Source organism: Patiria miniata, unplaced genomic scaffold (genome assembly GCF_015706575.1).
Source record: "Patiria miniata isolate m_02_andy unplaced genomic scaffold, ASM1570657v1 HiC_scaffold_22, whole genome shotgun sequence".
In the NCBI taxonomy this organism is placed as follows: Eukaryota; Metazoa; Echinodermata; class Asteroidea; order Valvatida; family Asterinidae; genus Patiria; species Patiria miniata.
In genome coordinates this window covers 16186537-16207085 of record NW_024037061.1, presented here as the reverse complement: position 1 = coordinate 16207085, position 20549 = coordinate 16186537, and the positions used below count along the sequence as shown (strand labels likewise).

Sequence of the window (20549 nt, the reverse complement as noted above, 5' to 3'; positions counted from 1 at the left end):
GCTTCCCAGTCTTGTTTTACAGCTTACTAACGTAAAAAAAAAACTGTTCAAATCAAATTCCCGACTTCAATCACATGCAATCCTCATAGTTTCTGCGGGCAGCATATTCGTCAAGAATGGTTGGTCACTGGCTCTGAGATCATGATTCTCCGTCTCCTCTTCCCTCCCCTCATTTCCCCTAATCTTTTTGTCTCTTCTACTTTTTGCCCGATGTGCTAAATAATAAATAGAGACCTGGAGTTTGGGGCGAGGGTGGTCAATATCATGTGTAGGTTTTGTATTGGACACCAAATCTGATATAGAAAGTCAAAAACGAAGAGTTCACACGTGCATCCGTCCTAACGAATAAAAACCAGGACGTTTTCCAGGTATGACGGTTGCTGAAATAGTTTTCTTATGAGGCATGTTATGCATGATTCATAGTAGACTGAACTCATAAAATTATTACCCCCTCTATTGACACTGTCTATCATGCAACAAGTGTAATGGACTGTTCCATGTTTTGCAGGGGAATTGTATGTACACAAGAGCAATATCTACACAAACGTTTTCTATTGAAACACTTAAAATCAATACTTTATTAATTTAAAATGCATTGGTAAGATAATGTGATCTGAAACAAGTAATATCTGTCTGTCTACTCGTTCGAGTAGGCAAAAATGTACACGTGAAACTCCCTCTTACTACAATGAGCTGACTTCCTGTAAAATACGCATAACAATAAAATAGCAGACGACATTTCGCACAGTACATTGCAGATCGGACTTTGCGAGAAATAAGCTATTGAATTTGTGCAGCTGACTGAAACCAGTACTTGGGCAGTAACACACCGGAAACACTCACAGGAGCACAGTGTAGCGTGTTGTGATCATAATTGGTATTGATAACACTTAACAGTCAATCCTACTGAGGAAAGAGCAGAAAATATGGTTTGAAAAAAGTTTTCTGGTTTAAACTTTAGACTGTCAACAAGTCGCGTCACAGTAGCAAGAGACGTACGACTCGGAGTCACCTACTGGGAGCTGTGCAGACACAGCAAACCGACGTCAAAATGGCAGTCAATCACATTCGTCGGATAACTCCGCACGGTAAATCTTAAAATCCTGAAATGAGAAAAAATGCTGTACTGCTTCACTATTGTGCTTGAGTATAACATCATTCATTGAGGCGATTTTGGTCACGTTTATTGCAAGTTTTGAATTTATTATTTTGTTGGGCATGTTAGGAGGCCTTGGTCTATGATGGAGCTATAGCTCCATGGTCTAATTGAGAAAGCGTGCAAAATGTTAGTGGTGTTCAGCTTAAATTTTGACCATCCCCATTAGCGCATTTGTTATTTGCATTCCTAAATTGATTGTCTTATGAATTGTGAGTTATGTCATTTAAACTATACATGCTTTATATAAATTATAAATACGGACAATGAATTTGTGCAAGTTGTGCTGAATAGTTCCAATTCCTGTCAAGCATTTAGAGCTGAGACAAGTTTTCAAGCTGCATTATGAGTAGCCCCATAAATGTGGCCAATTTACTGGACTAGCTCCGTAAACATAGGCCACACTTCCACATGTACAAAAACGTGTCGAACTTTGTCCAATTTTGATGTTCACAGTGCCGCCTTTTTCAGATGTCTACTTTTCGTGAAATTTCCAGATTCATTTGCACATGTTTGCGTATCAAAATTTCGGTGACTGCTCTATGTTCCGACACCCCTATGTTCCGACAACCTAGATTGTGTTACTCCCAGTTAGGGTTAGGGTTAGGAATAGGAATATGTGCAGTCAGAACATAGGGGTGTCGGAACATAGAGGTGTAACCAAAATTTCAACATGAAATTTCACGAAAATTAGACATCTGAAAACGGCAGCACTTTCTGATTAGCCTATAAAGAGGGTGAGTATGCTTCTAAAGCAAAAAAACCCTACAAACTAAGCCTAAATGTGAAAATCAAAATTTGACAAAGTTTGACACGTTTTTGTACATGTGGAAGTGTGGCCTATGTTTACGGAGGTAGTCCAGTAAATTGGCCACATTTATGGGGCTACATTATGAGTAGCCTACCTGTGATTTTTCACAATGTCTTCTGACTTTGTACACAAATGAAATAAACCAACACATCTGAATTGGACATTTCTCCAAAATCAATTTTATGATAAACCATTTTTTGCAAGTTTGGAGTTATATCAACTGATAGTTTATAGTCATATTCAAGAAATTCCTTGTTCTAATTCACCATTAGTACCTTTGTGTATTGATTACTTTAATAAAAATATGTGACACTGTGGAAATAAATGAACAATGAATTTACCCATGACTAAAATAATGACATAAAACGTTCATTGTCAGAATTCCTTCTGTTTATGAAGAAACCATAATTGTGTGTTATTAATAGTCGTACTGAAAACCTTACTGCAATGTGTATGTTATTGTCCTATCCAGATACGGTCAATTTGACCATCAAGGAACAGTTTAGTTTTGAATGGAAGGAGAACTTTGGGGAGCTGGAGGTTCCAGAGATGACATTTCTCAAAATGAAAATCCCTGAGCAGAGCGACCGCAAGAGCACAGACGTCTCCAAAGCCACAGGGTTCAGCGAAGTGGACTCGGAGATTCTGACCAACCTGGAGGAAGATCTGAAGGAGAACACGTCCCGCATCCACAAACTCCGCCACGAGCTCAAGCTGGAGAAGTTCTGCCAGGACTGGCTGAAGAAGGAGATCAATCGATACAACCGGGCCAGCGAGGGCTTGGATGCCGGCTCCACTGGCTCGGAGGAGTCTGAGATGTGCCTGGACACTGACGATGATACGGATGCGATGATGACCGACAAAGGTGGCCTGGACACTCCACGAGGCTCAATGGAGATGGACACGGACGAGTCGAGAGAGCCCGACGATGAGAAAGACCCAGACAAGGAGGAAGAGACAGAGGAACCCTTGTACGACAACCGGCAAAACCTGACCATCCAGGATGACAGCTCTGACGATGACATTGAAGGCATCTACGAAAATCTGGACTTCCTGCGGAAACTGCAGAACGGGAATGTCTCGAATGAGGACTCAGAAGGCGAGGATGTCTTCCCGCACAGTCCGGATCCAGACTGCCCGCTCACAACGAGCATGAGGGTCAGCACCGTGATTGACTTGAACAAAGTAACCGTTGTGGATGGGCACCGACACTTGCCTCCTAAGCCGTTAAGGCGGAGCCCTGCTCGAGCTGCCCCTATCCCTCCATCGCGTAGCTTGCCACCTGCTAGTGAAGAAAGTGATAACATGCAAAATGCGGGTAAGTTGTTTTCTTTTCTTTTTAAGTGCATTACTATCCACTGTTGTGTTTTCAAACTAAGGTTCATGTCATTACATGTACATCACAGTTTGCTTTTTCCTTCCATCTTGAGAATTGTTCTCTTATTTTGCTAATTGCGCCTGTGCAATTTCTGTCCATGGACGATTCTCTTCAGTTTCTTCACTCAAATCGATGTTTAGTTCTTCCTACATGTAAAGTACAAGTAGCGTTGATCAACTGTTTCATGGATGGTCCATCTAAGTAACTGTATTTCATAAACCCTAATTCCCTGGCATGATTTACTAGGAACCATACCCTCCTGGCAAATTCCAACACCATACATGGAAACTGCATGTACACACATTTCTGACTTTGATTCTGGAGGTGTGTCAACCCAATGTAAAAGACTATCAGTTTAGGGGTACTGTACCCATCCTGACAGATTCCAACAAAACATGCCCTTGGGATTTGATGGGTTGAGTTCTGTTAGGGTTAAATGTCAAAGTGGTATGCATGCATTATATGTTCACACACTTGTAAGCGACATGTACTTGTTTGTGCATAGCATATAATTAGTTATTGTTCCCTGTGTTGCCACTCCATTTGACATATCAGGCAGTCATTGTGACGTCATGAAATTATTGACACAACTCTGATGTTAGTTTCGCTATAGTTTTGGATTATCTCAGCTGTAGTTGGGACTTTGTACATGTACATGTAGTTGGGACAATGTTATGGACTCTGTGAACAAGTGCAGTATTTTTTACAAACAGAGTACATGTAAGGCGTGTGCTGCATTGCCACAATGTAGGCCTACACCATTCATTCTTCCAAAGACAATGTAAGTTTGCGCATATTTAGAATAAAAGTGATCTTGCATTACTGCTGTGCATCGTGTTGAGTTGACCAGGCCAAACCGACCCGAAGTGTATACACCGAATCTGCACTACAACCGATCTCAACTCCTCCTATACCCGACCTAACAAAAATTTTAGCAAAAAAAACCAAACCGACCCGACCCGAAAACCCCCCGAGTATCTGGCTTGGGCAACTGTTTCTGCTCTTTATGCCAGAATTTACCCCCATCCAGTGAAAATCGTCGTCTCTCAGTTAAGAATCATACCGTACGGTAATGTGAAGACTCATAAAGTGAACTACATTGTAGTGGTGGGCCTGCACGTTATAGACATGTGCATGATAGACCACGAAACCACATGCACATTGGCGCAGTGGGTTGGACATATCATATAGAGCAAGGACCCATAATCGTACCGGGCTCAGTATAACTACCAGTATATAACTCTTTGATGATATTTCACTGCGTGAATTTACGAACGGTTTTGGATTGCGTGAATTTACGAACAGTTTTGGATTATTTATTTTGAGTTTCTCACAAGATGGCTTAACCGACCAGACCCGACTCTAAAATGGCAAACACAATTTAACCAAAACCGTCTCAACCCGAAGTCGGTTTCTTACCATTTCATACCAATAAAGTAATCCAATAGTAAGCAAAGCAAATATTTAGAGAACAACAGACAAAAAAGTAAGAACATCAAATTTTTTTCCAACTACCCGGAACCTTTATGTATGTGTGGATAATTTTTTGGGAACGCACAATTTCTTTGCAGCCTAATGTGGGAAATTGTGTGTTGACAACCAATAGGTACGACGACATAATTAAATGAAATGGTTTATAATACACTCACATATACCCTCCGTCAAAATTCCAAGTCCCTGTCATTGTTAGTTGAAAGTCATATCTTGCGACACGGGTTTACTTAAACTGGCCTATTGAAAAATCAGCCAATTCTCAACCCGCAAATACTGGCTTTCAGCAGGTCTTTATTCATTTCAATGGCCGGGCTGAATTCTGCATTCAAACTTGTTGACCAATGACCTGCGCACAATACATCTCAATAATAAGGAATATTTCTTTTTGTGTTGCATCCAGGCATGTGGCTGCCAGGTGCATAACGAACACGGAACTTAGAACTTCCTGGTTCTGGAGAAAGCACTTTCCTCACAAAACGTGCACTTTAACGTGTACACGTACTTTACGTGATGCCGTCTTTCTGAAAATCACTCCATGACCTCGTGATAAGCCACAATTTTTTTTATATTATTCCAACAGGGTATTTTTGTTACGAATACAGTCCTGAGGCAATATGTACACATGTATTTAAAATGTAAAGAATGTACTGTGTACACTTACTGTAAGCCCATACAATTTAATAAATAAAACTGTTTGCATGTTTACGTGTACCGGTACATGTATCTCCGCAGCACTGTGAACCCAAATTCAACATCATCCACAGCAAATTCGAAGAAGCGGGTCCCGATGGGCCAAAAGGCTCTCGGCAATATGATTTGTCAGATTGAATTTCATTGCATAATGCCAAAATTGAGGATTGTCATCCTGTTCTGATAACTGAGACATAAATTGCTTTATAGTACTCAAATATGGCTCATGAGATAAATGCAGCGAAAACATTCATGGGTAATTTTCTTCTTCTTTTCAGTCACAGGTTGTGCTTAAATTCCAACCTGCCCTGGTTCTTTGATTGGGATAAACGTCCGTTGACACAGCCAGATAATATTCTGCAAATTAGCAGGGGTTGGCTGTTTGAATAGAGATTGGTCAGTTTACGTAACTAAGTTTCAGTTTGCTTAATGCCCGAGCCTCTTTTAATTAACTGCTCCAGTGTACGTTTTGTGACTATCCACGGCCTTCTCCTTATAAAAATCACAAAGATATGTTGTTTGAATTGTGATCCTTTACCCATAGAACTATTTACACAGTGTACTACATTTCTGTTTGTTTACATAATGTAAATTTCTCCTGGCACGTAATGTTAAATCTTCAAAATAAATATCTCATTAAGTTTATTATATTGTTTATTCTCCTTTTTTTGGTGGTATTTTAGGGTCTTAGAATTATATTACTCGATTGTGCCTCGATTGACTCTTGAAATATTTCCCATATGGCATGCCCATTGAATTGTAAAAGTCTGTGGATATTTCTAAACTAATGTACACGTTATTCTGTACATGTACTGGTGCTGTACTAAGACAAAAATCCCTTGGTCTTTTCAACCAACCTCGATAAGACAAACCTGTTTTACTGTTTGCTTGGGTTGTTTATTTATCTGTTTGTTAAAGTAAACCATCTCGTTTCAACTTCTTATTTAGTTTGGTGCATGCATGTGGTTCACACAGTGGATATTTTGCCTCATACCGTACATGTTGGTCCAACAGTTTAATTAAAGTACATGTTATCAAACATGTGCGTGTACACATATGATTCATAGCCTTCATATGTTGTCTTAACACACACACACAAATGAATGGGGATGGGTGTGTCCAATATGTGGTTGAATGTCCCATATATGTACTTAGTTTGCATGGTATCATCATGGAGGTAGAATTGGTATCATTGACTAGCATTTGAAGAACTAGGCTAATACTGATCACTTACACCCTCTTGCTTCCAACAATAGGACCTAGAGGCCATTTCTGCCAGATTTTGTTTGTAAACGGTTGAAAGGAAACAGTTTTTTTTGTGCAGCCAAATGTATTACAGGAAGTGAACACTGTACTGGTAGTGCTGTAGGCACCAACTGTATGTAGTGGTTGAACTGATGATAGGACAAATAACAGAAGGAAAACAATTGTTTGTGTTCCTTCAGTACAAATAAATATACCAATGATGGCCATTGACTTTGTTGTTTCAGTCTGACAAAATCAAACAAATACATTATAACTCTGCAACTCTTCAGAAAAACATTGTAAATTGCCATTAATTAAGGTAGGCAAAAAAAACCCTGAAAATTGATTTGCACTTTTCGTTGACATAATTCTTGATCAGTTGTCAGACAGGTGTCAATTCAGTTGATACCACAAAAATGACAAAACTTACTTCTTGAGAAAGTTTAATTGTTTCTTTTTAGGTTTTGATGGTTGAATCAAATCAATTTTTGTGAGAAATGTGTAAATTTAAAAAGCAAACATTTGTTCGCTCTGATTGTCACTACATGTGCACATCATTGTTGAATTCATAGGTTGGGCTGGGTTTAGTACAGTGTAGCATTCTACAGTAGTTTACAGTGCAGACTTAGATTTTCTTTCTTTGTCCGAAGTTGTAACTGTGTCATTCAAATCACATCCTGGCCTCAATATCGAAAGCAAAACGGACCAGCCACGACTAACACGTACATGCCCAGCACGTACCATACTCTGTTCTTGTCACCTTAACTTTTCCATACTTTCAAGGTACAAGGTCTGTGCGACAACAAAACCGAAACCCATGCTCATCAAACAACACACACCAAGAGACCTTTTTTGTCCGAGTTGGACTCCAATAAAGGACAAGCCTTGAACTTTTTGCTCATGAACAAAACGGCCTGTTAAAAAAAATCTCTGTATGTCATTATTCACTGGTCCGATCCCGCAAATTGGAACCAGGAAACCCCACCATGGCTCTGCAGGATGCCCCATACACGTACATGTACTGGTACTCAAGGTTATCTTTCTGAATGATGGATTTCAGTTGAATTCACAAGAGGACGTGCAGTCAGGGATATCAGTTGTTCCCTTTGTACAGAGGAAAACTACGTAACTGACAGGAAGGAGTTCAAGTGTTTGCTGCATTGCATACCAGACTTGCTACGTCACAGATTTGTTTTAAAAGACACAATACCATCTATATTAAATCATACAGATTTTTGGTTTTAAAGTATTTGAGAATATGAGAAGTCATACATGTGAAATTGATTACTACTGTCTAGTTTTCTCCTTTTTTTTAATCAAAAGTGGAAAAAAATATATTTACGTACTTGACACTGTTAAAATAACATGAAAGTTGTGGGTTCATGTACCGTACATTAGAAGCAGAGTTACTATTTAACCTCCCCAAGTAATTAATATTCAAATAAAAACAAATTAAAAGAATTTATTGGATGTACCGGTATCCGATGTACAAAAAAATACCAAAACTTTTACAGAGTACATTCAGAGTGAAACAATAACTTAATACCAAAATAAATACAATATTGTTATAATATATAACAATAATTATAAGATTTAATGACAACACGAAGCATCGCATTAATTAGGCCTAATCATCCTGTAAATAAAACGGTCATTGTGGACTTTTTGAGTAGGCCTACATCTTTGCACCCACAGTAAATGAAAACGTTGATTGAATTTCTAATTGATTTCTTAAAATCACCCAAATTATGTCTTCTGTGCTGGTTGATTCTCCTGAAGTGTGAAACCACACAGGTTCATTGGTGGATAATTAGGAGCTGTACAGTAAATAGTACAGGGGAATTCCACTCAGGGTCATACTTGGCTTCTGATTGACGTCAAAGATGTTTCTATTGTTACCGAGGTTCGGTCCACTTTTTTGTCCTGTGCCAAGTAACGCAGTGTCCACCGAACAATTCAGACATGGTCACGCATGCATCTAACGGTCAAGGAATGTTACACCAGATGTACAGAGTTGCCCCAACATGTTTTATTTTTATAACACCCATTTTTTATTAAAACCAAATTTTTCAATGATTTTATGTTGATTACTTTGAATGGAATTCATTTGTGGTTTTTTTTTCACTTGTGGATTGAATGAAAGGGAACCGTGGGTCTGTGATGTTGTACTTTTCCACTCAGCGGTGGCAGTCTAAAATCATTCAACCTTATCAAAATTGGGATGCATTTACAGTAGATTGACATGTTTGTGACCACCATGAAATGAGCATAAAGTTGGAAATGTTTACAGTATGTGGGACAAAACTAATAGTCTTTTGCTTTTTCAGTTCAACCTCAATCTGTAAGGTACAATTACCGGAACATATATGTAGTCCTATTCTACCTTTCCCAGTTGTTTTGTTCCATCAAACATAAAGACCTCTTTTCATCCCATTTTATTACATTTACTTGACTATTCATTCAATGTAATACACCAGCTGCAATTGTGCCACTTTTTCAAAAATTACTTTTACAACTTCAATTTATAAAAGTAAGGTAGTACTTTCAATGACGAACTTGAATGAAAGTGTGCACATATACCGGTAGGATTTCGTAGCAACAACGAAAGCTTATTTTATGCAAACTATCATTCCATTTACCGGTAGTCATTGAAAGTGCTACCTTACTTTTATATTCTATTTTGCCAAACTGACATGGCTGCCCACCCAATTTAGTTGTCGGTCGTATGTACCGGTATTTCCATAACTGAACGCAGTATACCCCCAAATGTTAGCTCTCGTTCTGCAGAATCAAAAATATAAATATCTTTATACAGTCTTAAAAAGCCTGACTAGTAAGCTCATTGCATGTACTTGATAGTGATGTTGTTGTTCCCTACCTACCCTATTTTCAAATGCCATGTTATCGGAAGTAGAACTATTTTTTTTGGCCTAAGTCCCAGATATGTGACTTTGCTGTCATTTTGAAATACAAGTAGTAGGGCCCGATGTAGTTTGGCTTGCGAGCTTGTTTACATCTCGTTACTAAAGATTTTGTGCTTACAGTTTCTGTGCAAAAACTGTTACACATGTAAGTGCAGAATGGTGGTTGTAAGCTTGGAATTCTGTGGTACCAGCACTTATGAAACTAAGGTTGATATCCAGATTGTCGATGAAGATAACGATGCCAAGATGATGAACTGTCCTCTCCGATTGTCTGTTCTCGCAGATTCCCCCTCACCCAGTGCCACCAGCACACCTGATGCCTCAGTGTCCTCCAATGAGGGCAGCGGATCAGCCTCGTCACTGGGTCAAGACAACCGTCCCAAGGTCTCCATACCCCGCCCCACAGATATTGTCGTCACCCCGGCTGGCGCTACGAGCCCTGAGCCAGACCAACCCACCAAAGAACAGGTATCTCAAAAAAAATCATTTCTGCTGACTCTTTTACTTTTGAAAAACATAAGGACCTTGTTCGTCAAGAAACAAAGCTTTAAGGGCGTATGATCATTTGCTTTTCACGCATTTTCTTTTTTTGTGATGTCACATTTTATCACCTTCTCATTTCAAGACAATATTAAATGGTTTCATATTATGAAAACAAAACCCAAATTTATAACTTAAAAAGAAAATGAAAGAACAAAATTGAAATTAACCAACTTTTTGTTGTTGTTGACAGCTCGCACACAGACTGTCAACACCGGATGTTGAGATCTTGAATGTGAGACGGATTCTACTGTGTGGAACGTTGGAGAGTGAACTGAAATATGTCCATACCATGGAGGAACTGCAGAAGGTAGGAGCCATTAGTGGTCAGACACGGTGATAATTGGGTGGGGGTTTGTACAAGAATGAAGGAACTCCTGAGCATGTGACACATCAGAGGTCACACGTGGAGGTAAAAAGGGTGGGGCACCTTTGACAGACCTTAAATAATCAATTAAGCAGGTACACAATTGTGGTCAGACAAGGGGGGACATCAATATTAGGTTTTTCTGCCCTTCACCGTCGTACATGTATAAGCGGGAACATGTTGTTTGTACATGTATCACCTTGTAATATTGAGGCTTTGTTACCGGTACATATATGTGGAGATCAGCGCAAACAAGTCTGTGCTCACTTTGTCAAATATAGGCCTACATGTAGATTACACATTTTCACATGTTTATTTTTCTCAGGTATTTATTTCCTATACTGTATTTTGTGGTGCATACATGTACCCACATAACACATACCGGTATGCATGTTCCCGTCTTGTATTACGCTCGAGGACAGACACACAAAGGGAGAACAAAAGATCCTTTCAGTCCTCGAACGACGGTGCTTTTGTTCGAAACTGTCCTTGATCGTACGTTTATGTGCTTAGTCTATGGGAAAGTGTTAAAGTACAGGGACAAAGGGAAACACAATAGGTTGTCCTCAGGCGTATAGTAAAACACGACTACATGTTCATGTTCTTGTATGTCACATGTACACATTACGTTTGTCATACAGAATGGGAAACCACAAATGTACCGGTACATGTAATTTCATGAGTACATAAACATTTATGTATATTGACGGAAATAGATAGCCTAATCCATGTGTTAATAGATTTTAAAGAACCATGAAATAAAATTCCATTGCATGTCAATGACGAATAATGTATGCATTCATTAGAGAAGCTATGACAAATGCGTAGTTGTATACCTTTTAAAATGAATGCGTGTCATACATGATGATTGTGCTTCAGTTCTAAGAATTTTAAGCCATTAGGAATAATGAATAATTTGTTTAAATGTTGCTGAATTCTCTTTAAAAAAAATTAATTGTATGCAATGTCTTGGTGTCATAATTTCCTTATGTACACTCTAAGATATATGGAAACCATTGCTGAATAATACATGTTCATGTATGTTAAATTACACGATATAATTTCAACGGTCTTTTATTTCTCACCATATCCCAGCTTATCAGCACCTGTTTTTATTCACCTACAGTAGTAAATAACGCCTGCAAACTAAAGGTCTTTCTTGTTTGTAATATTAACTAATAACAGTCACATACAATGAACGTGTGTGTTCCCAGGCACTAACAGCTGATGCCAAAGTCCATCTATGATCCGAAGTCCCAAATGCAAATGATATTTTCTCAGAAAAATGATAAATTGTCCCACCGTATCCATGGTAAATGATACCGGTACATGTACACATAATGGATTCTGTCAGCCTGTAATATTGTTTATCATGCCACTAAGTTTTGTTTACATGTACATTTAAAGTGTTTTCATTTGGACAATAAAGTGGCACTACATGTACAAGTGATTTATTTTAATCACTTGTAGTGCCACTTTATTGTCCTAAAAGAACACTGATCTTGTATGATGTATTACTTTATGGTTTCATTCCATCATTTAACTGTACTGTAAATTATTATACAGTCTGGCATATATTATTTTTTATATTTGGTTTAAATGATATACCCCCGGTACATGTAGTCTACATGTCTGTATCATGCAGTGTTGTAGTCGAGACCGGATAGTCCGAGACCGAGACCAAGACCGAGACCTGAAGTTGCGAGACCGAGACTGAGACCGAGACCAACCCCTTCAAGGCGGACCGAGACCGAAATGGTCCGAGACCAAGACCGAGACCGAGACCGAGGATAATAAATAACAATAATCTAAATAAAAAAACAAGTCACTAATTACAGCTGAACAGTCTGTCCTTGAGATGATGATGTTGATGGGGATGTGAAGGAAGTGATTGAAAGCAGGAATCACTTGTACCTGCTTAATTGTGTCATGCGAGTGCTCTTCATTTTTGCTTCATACCATAAATTACAACATGGCAACATATTTTGTTATTGTCACAATCAATTAAAAAAAGGGAAACAACCTAATTTAAAGAAGGGGAAAACCTAATTTGATGAACTCGATATATTTTTTTTATAATATGCTTTTTTAAAAGCATATTTTTTTAAATATAATATTGTTTTACTACTATAAAGTGTCAATCTGATGAAGAAACTCTAACTTAGGAGTACGGCAATTTGTACTAGTTTTTTGCGATGTTGAAACTTGACAAAAGCAAAAAGATAAAGGTGGATGTTTCATCTGTTATAGGAACTAAACTAAACTGTTACCGGACCCAAAACTCCACAGCCACCCCTTGGTTTCAGCAATGACTACTAACAGATATTTAAAAGCATGCTTTAATTTTACATTGGACCTTCTTGTAAACCTGATGAAAAAATAATTTGGAGCAAGAAAATATTGATTTATTTTTAAAATTTCAGTCATGGAATATAACTTGTACATGTAGACCCAAAAATTGAGAGGTGGTCGCCAGAGAGGCCTGGCTTAGGCTGAAATGTATTGCTACTTTATTTGTGTATAATGTCAATACCATTACATACACTATAGAAGATTGATGAACCATATTTGCCTGATCTATCTTCTGTTAATCTGCCCGCCGTCATCATCATCAGTAGCCTATTTGAGAATATGGCCGACACAATAGAAGGGCGCTGTCACAAACTGAATGTGGTGGGCGAGATGTACTTTTAGGATTCATGGCTGCGTGCGCACGCCTATTTGTGTTTTGTACCAGCGTATCACCCGCATCGGCTACTATGCCGGGCGATAATACTTGAATATTTTAGTAATTTACAAGTACAACATATTGCCAATATTTCACTCTTGGTTATTGTGATGGCCGTAAACAGCTTTTAGCAATTATGGAACAAAAGTCTTCTCGACTCATGCAAACGCAACTGACATTTAGAAAGGAGACGAGGCAGGCAATTAGACTCTATTTTTGTGTGACTATGGCAGTAGCTCAATTTGTGTTTATCACAAATGAAAAGATGAATACATGGCAAGTCAAAAATAAAGTGACAGTATGATAAAAAAAGAAAGAAATGGCACCCTCCATATTTGTTTAAAAATATATATAATTGGGATAAAGAACATGTTATTGAGTAGTAACTCTGAAAATTTTGCATTCTCTATTCCCAAGTCGTGCCTATTTTAATAAAGAGATCACAAAATTCAGCTGTCCACCACTAATAGCAATTTAACTGTCTACGAATTTATGAATATCCATTAATAAATATAATGAAAAAAAAACAAACGTTTTCCCGCCTCCACGAATAAAGTAAAAATTGAAAAGGAAAATAGAAAAAAAATCACCAATATTTCTGGGGAAAAAGAGTTTAATTGTTTCCCATATTCAAAACAAAAAATCTGACGTAAAAATAATGCTTCAATTTTGATTCATAAGATTTTAATCTCAGTTGTATTTGGAATCAATGAGGATGGCTATAAAGTGCTTGTTTCAACAAACCATCCCACAATAAAAACAAGAAACAAGAAAAGGAGCAATGGTTGTTGGACTATGCCTCACTCACTAGAAAGTGAAGAGAGACATGTCTATCATCATTACACTGCAGTCACATTTGCCCTCAACTGATTCCCTACTTAATCCTAAACTGGGGCCGGGGCGAAATCCGCCCCCTCACTTTTTGGCTGGTCTCGACTCGAGACCAGCCAAAATATCGAGACCAAAGGGGACCGAGACCAAGACCGAGACCACAGCACCCGAGACCGAGACCGAGACCGAGACCAGCAAAAAGTGGTCTCGAGACCGAGACCGAGACCGAGACCGGTCTCGAGACCTACAACACTGGTATCATGTAAGGCAAATTTGAAAAAGGATTTATTAATTAACCCTACAGGTCTACTCCAGATCTTCAAAAATCCAGAACACGGTTGGTCATTTGCAAAATGTCAGTGCTGCCGCACCTAACAGCTGCCATTAACAGGGCTTGATGTCCAAAGTACTTTGTACATTTACCGAGAATGTCTCAATACAATGTACCGTGTTTGATTTCAGAGAATTTTCTGAAACTTCTTAGCAAAAAACACCCCACAACTGACAGAAGTATTATGTGTTGCACTAGATAATCCAAGTGCAATATCTGTGGAACAGGCAAACAGCATGCAAGTTTTACCCGTTATGAAAGATTGTAAGCTAGTACTAATTTTAATGAATGTCAGGAAAAGTTTCCAACATTTTTTTGATGGTTTTATAAATTTGACAGTGGATTTAACTTGTAATTACACGAATGGGAAATTGTCATTTTTGAAAACCTTTTTGAAAATATCGATCATTTTAAAATTTATGTATCACCGAAACTGCAGGCACCAGAATCAACGGGGAAGGGGGAAGTTGCCCCTTAAGAGTCATGAGTTTGTCATCATTTGAAAATCCCGATACAGTCTACCTGCCAACAGGCAATGCACACACATTCACTAACTTTTTAAGTGTGTATTTGCCTGCAATCGGGGACCCCCTATTGTTCCTCTTTTGTTTGTACTATAACTTTTTAGGAAGACCGCCCATATGTTTTGTACACGAATCCAAATTGGGGACCTCTCGGGAATAGGGGACCTCTCAGGAATTGGGGACCCTATTGTCCTCTATTGTTCAACGTCCCCAATTGAATGCAGAAACAAACTCACGTGCACACCCACAGACGTTTAAATGTACTTGATTTTGTTCTATTTTCAAAGTTCTTTCATTTTCTCCCATCAATCCTTCAGGTGATGAAGACCTTTAAAGCCAGCATGACCACTTCTCAGCCCATCCTGGCGCCCGAGGACTATGACACCCTCTTCTTCAAGATTCCCGAGCTGTGTGAGGTCCACCGTGAATTCTGCAATCACATGGAGCCCAAGCTGCAAGAATGGACCCCCGAGCAGACCTACGGTGATTCCTTCAAACTTCTGGTGAGGCAGACCATTCAGTAATCAATTCTTAACCCCCCACCTTTTGATCCCCCCTTCTTGATCCCCCCTTCTTGATCCCTCCCCCTCTTGATCTTACCCCCACTCCCTTGTTCCTTGCCCAGCCCCTTCCCCTCTCTCCACAAGGGTTTATGGCTTGTGACTAGAGCCCCTTGAACAAAGATATTGACAAATGGAGAAAACTGCCAACAGGGCTGGATAGCTCAGTTAGTAGAGCACCTGAACGGTAATCCGTAGGTTGCAGGTTCAAGCCCCCTCCCGCCTTTGTTCATTTTTTCAATAAATTGTTAGAATTCACCCTGTCAGTTTCCACTTGTCAGTTCATTGTCAGTTCATCAGTGTCCTAGTTTTGATCATATCCACTTTGTGCCCACTTCCAGGCAAGTCATTTTGGGGTGCATGAGGAGTACATAGCCAACTACAAGAAAGCCATGGCCTGCTTGGAGAGGCTGAAGAAAGAGAGCGAACGCTTCAATGCAATCTCAGTCAGCATCAAGTTGCCGAACGGCGTCACCTACACAATGGAATGTAAGTACATGTCTTGGATGCTTCTTAATTAGAGGAGCATCAAAATGCTGTGAGCTGTTATAGTAAACCCTTGATAGCTCAGTTGGTAGAGCACCGGAACAGCAATCTGGAGGACAGAGGTTCAAACCCCACTCCACTCAGTTTCTTTGTTCAGTTGTTAAAATAAGGAAGTAATTTAAATAATTTCCAAAATTACAAAGAAATTGGAAATCTCTAAAAGGGTGAATTTGACCCATGATATCCTTCAGACTTCAGGCTTCTTGAGTTTCAGCTTCTTAGTTTCATGTTATATTAACATCTTGGAGATTGCCGGTTTTCCTGTAATTGTTCCCGTCGAAGGTTTTGCGTGATATGACTGAGTGTATTCGTCAGTGTTGTAGGTCTCGAGACCGGTCTCGGTCTCGAGACCGGTCTCGAGACCACTTTTTGCTGGTCTCGGTCTCGGTCTCGGTCTCGGTCTCGGTCTCGGAAGCTGTGGTCTCGGTCTTGGTCTCGGTCTCGGTCCCCTTTGGTCTCGATATTTTGGCTGGTCTCGGGTCGAGACCGGCAATATGTAGCTTTTACAGCTCGATCGATTACTATGTGTTTACTTTGTTCAGTACCGTTGTTATTTAAAACATTTGCTAGCCCGTAGATCAAGCTTGTTATATATCGGGGTCGGTTTGGACTCGACTGCACGTTGGAAAGTCCCCAAAGTACATGTAAAACTGCAGCAGTACCAGTCACTGAACGATTTGGAACAAGTTCGGCATTTATCTGTTGAGTCGGCCACATAAAGCAAAGTATAAACTTGTAACAATTTATGCAATAAGGGTCAACCATTTTCGGGGATTGTGTAGTTTAGCCCACCCCTGTGGGCGTAATCACTTGCATTTTGTATTCTGATAATAAATGAGGTGCTTCAAATTAGTTATATTTTCGACCCCACACAATGTTCTCTTTAATTTGGGACAGTATTTTGAAGAAAAAGTAAATTTTTCTACCTGATTTTCCAGCTTTGAACTCACACACTCTTACCAGTTACCACTCACTGTTGCCATGAGAGTGTATGATGAGACCCCATTTTCTGGCTGCTCATTTTAAAGTACCCCATTATTCCTCAAAAATTAAAAATCCCATTCAGAAAAAAATTAAAAATCCATATCTGGCACATTCTGGCTACCACCTCGCAACTTGTGGGTCTACATGTACAAGTCCACATTCTATGACAAAAATTTAAAAATTAATTCAACATTTTCTAGCTCCCATTTTTTAAAATCAAGTACACTATTCTTGTTAGAAGTTAAGTCCTATATTTATTTTAGGAAAAAATAGGCACAATGTAAAATTAAAATTGCATCTTTAAATATCCGTTAGAAGTCATAGCTGAAACCAAGGGGGTGACTGTGGAGTTTAGGATCCGAGTTCCTATAACAGATGAAACATCTACCTTTAACTTTTTACTTTTGTCACAATTGGGTGTAGACAACATGTCAAAGCCCATATTTCTTAAGTGTAACTACTTTTTGCTCAAGTAAGGTGTCATGTATCAATTTGTAAACATTGCCACTGGTCAAAATTTTGGTCTGTATTCTTTGTGAATAGAAAGGTTACATTTTTCAACTATAATAACGTGTCTTGTTTTTTTAATTTCGACTATTGTTATTTATTATCAGCGGTCTCGGTCTCGGTCTCGGTCTCGGACCATATTGGTCTCGGACCATATTGGTCTCGGTCTCGGTCCGCCTTGAAGGGGCTGGTTTCGGTCTCGGTCTCGGTCTCGAATCTTCAGGTCTCGGTCTCGAATCTTCAGGTCTCGGTCTTGGTCTCGGTCTCGGACTATCCGGTCTCGACTACAACACTGGTATTCGTGTTCCCACTGGATATGCTAATCAATTGCAGGTTACTCCCCCAGCTTGTTTTGGAACCTATTAATGCTCCTGGCCAGAGAGACAAATAAGGGTAAAGTAGCTTGCCCAAAGACACAACATATGCACAGCAGGTGGATTTACACACCTCTGATCATGAATCATCATCGTCGGTTTTGAGGCCGTTGTCCAGTCTCGTCTGGGTTGGCCTGCTTTCTCCCTATGGCTCTTCTCCACTTGCCCCTGTTCATCGCGTACGTCCCTCGCATTGACTCCAAGCAGACGCATGTCCCTAAATACTTGGACCCCAAAAGTCACAGCAAAGTTTTAAAAACAAAAACAAAGAGTCCATTGAGAAAAGAGGGCGTGCAAAAGTCTCAACTTTCAGAATAACTTGTTTGATTTAATCACGTTGGCAGGCCAATTCCAGTAAGTGGTTTTTTCCCTCACAAGCAACAAAATTTTAACTATTCCAGCCAGCCTTAATCCACCTTCTCTAAAAAAATATCCTAAAGGCCTAATAAAGTAATGGCAAGGACTCTGGGTTCTTGTGAAAAAAAAAAAATCACATGGCATTTATTGATCAGGAAATGAATTCCAGCTTTGATATATATTCGTTCTACAAGTGCATTCAACACAAAAACATCAGTAGCAGGAAGTAAGATGGCACGATACATGTGTATACGGTGGCCTGGGTGGGTTTTTTTAAGCAGAAATGATCCTTTTTGTTAAACCGTTTTCGACAGCACAAAGCACTGTTCATTGCCCCTGTGCAGTCACGTTCAGGTATAGTTGTTTGGATAAGAATTGCGTGCGATGGGGAATGTGACGTATTCTTTATAAAAATATTTTTAAACAAACCAGGGACGTCACACAAATATGCCTAGACGGATGCATTGTGCTCTGCATTCAATCACAGTTCCTGTTTGGATTGTTGTCATCGTCGTCGGTAGACTTAATACCCGGCATGGCAACGTGCATTGTGGTCTGATGGGTGTTACCGAATACTCCCAACCATTCCTGTGGATTATTTTTTCCCTTTTTTTATTTTTGGTGACAAAAAATTTCTGAGATCATGGGTGGTGATAAAAACTCTGAGATCATGAGTGCTGACATCTGGGTATTTATGTAGATCAGCATAAAGTTGTGGGAACAGTGGGTGCACCTCCCTATTGCGTATGTAATCCAGCACATGGAAATCCACGTTTATGGCTTCCTCAGGCGTTAAATTCCCCTCTGCACCTCGCCAGACAAATTGTGTTTCTGTGGGGAAATGTCCCGGAAATTAATTTCAAGAAAAATGCAGCTTATATACACTCAACCAGAAAAGAAAGTCCCCCCCCCTCTTAATACTTCTTTGTCTCACTCAAAAACTACTGGGCACATCTTGCTCAAATTACGACTGATCAGTACAGAAATTCCTTAGCAATCCAGCCATACTCTTAAGCAATTTATGACGAATGGTACCGAAACAAAGTTGTACTTTTGTATACGTGCAAGGTGAGTGTGAACCACAACTTGCACGTATACAAAAGTGCAACTGTTTACGGTATCATTTGTCACAAATTGCATAAATTTGTACACATTATCACTGTTTTGGGCCAATTAAAGAGTATGGCTGGATTGCCAAGGAATTTTTGTACTGATTAGTCATTATTTGAGCAAGAGGTGATCAGTAGTTTTTGCGTGGGACAAAGAAGTATTGGAAGGGGGACTTTCTTTTTTGGTTGAGTGTATATATATAGGTTATGTACAGTATGCAAATCTAAGCATTAATAGTACTTGACCAAGACAGTCTTACAAAAAAAGGTTGAGATTCTGTAACTTACATTCTAGGCATTGCTTCAGATGTACATTGTAAGGCTGAGCTTGTGAAGTGTGTACTGGACAGTGTAAGCCTATTGAACTCAATTAAATAATTGAAAGCACATTGTATGAGATGGAGGAGTTATTGGGCAAGTCCAAGAAAAGGTCCCCTTTTTGTCTCGTATGTAACGCCATGTTTTCTTTAATTACATAACCACCGCAAAGACTAATAACATAAAAATTCTTTTGGGTATTCTCCGTGCAGATGCCCACCAGTAGAATAAAAAAACCCACTGAAATCCATGAATATCTTTGGTTATGTGTGGGCATGGGCGTCAATCGCTTCTCAAAAGTGGGGCGGACATACCTTGATCAGAACTCATGTGAGCGCAAAGCCCGTTCGGCGTGGGGTTCAGTTTGCTTAAGGGCCCCGAAAAAAATTGGATTCTAGATGCTCTGTGGTATGATCTGAAGCAATTTCTTACCACTTTTCTCCGTGCTTGAACTATAATTCATTCGTAGCAAAAGATAATTATTTGAACATCGTTTTCGAGGTTGAAGTCATTGAATTGGCTACCGGTATTCTGTAAAAAAAAAAATTGGATTCTCGATGCTCTGTGGTAGAGGCAATTTCTTACCACTTTAACCAATAATTTTCTTAGCAAAAGATAATTATTAAACATAAGTTTCGAGGTTTTCTCAGATAAAGGCATAAGATAATTATTTGAACATCGTTTTCGAGGTTGGAGTCATTGAATCAGCTACTAGAATTCTGAGCTACAGGTGTGGGGTTCGGGGCCTGCTTAAGGGCCCCGAAAAAATTTTGAT

At 39.3% G+C, this 20549-nt stretch overlaps 1 protein-coding gene across 2 annotated transcripts in view; it reads left to right on the top strand.

Moving 5' to 3' along the window:
- Positions 1-724: 724 nt before the first annotated feature.
- LOC119730335 (active breakpoint cluster region-related protein-like) overlaps positions 725-20549 on the top strand; it is a 58221-nt gene continuing 38396 nt past the window's right edge. For both annotated transcript variants that reach the window (XM_038203176.1, XM_038203175.1), the window contains exons 1-6: positions 725-1088; positions 2440-3285; positions 9982-10166; positions 10432-10548; positions 15337-15522; positions 15921-16068. In XM_038203176.1, coding sequence (XP_038059104.1) covers positions 1052-1088; positions 2440-3285; positions 9982-10166; positions 10432-10548; positions 15337-15522; positions 15921-16068 — 1519 coding nt within the window. In that variant the 5' untranslated portion in view covers positions 725-1051. The remainder of the gene's footprint in view (positions 1089-2439; positions 3286-9981; positions 10167-10431; positions 10549-15336; positions 15523-15920; positions 16069-20549) is intronic.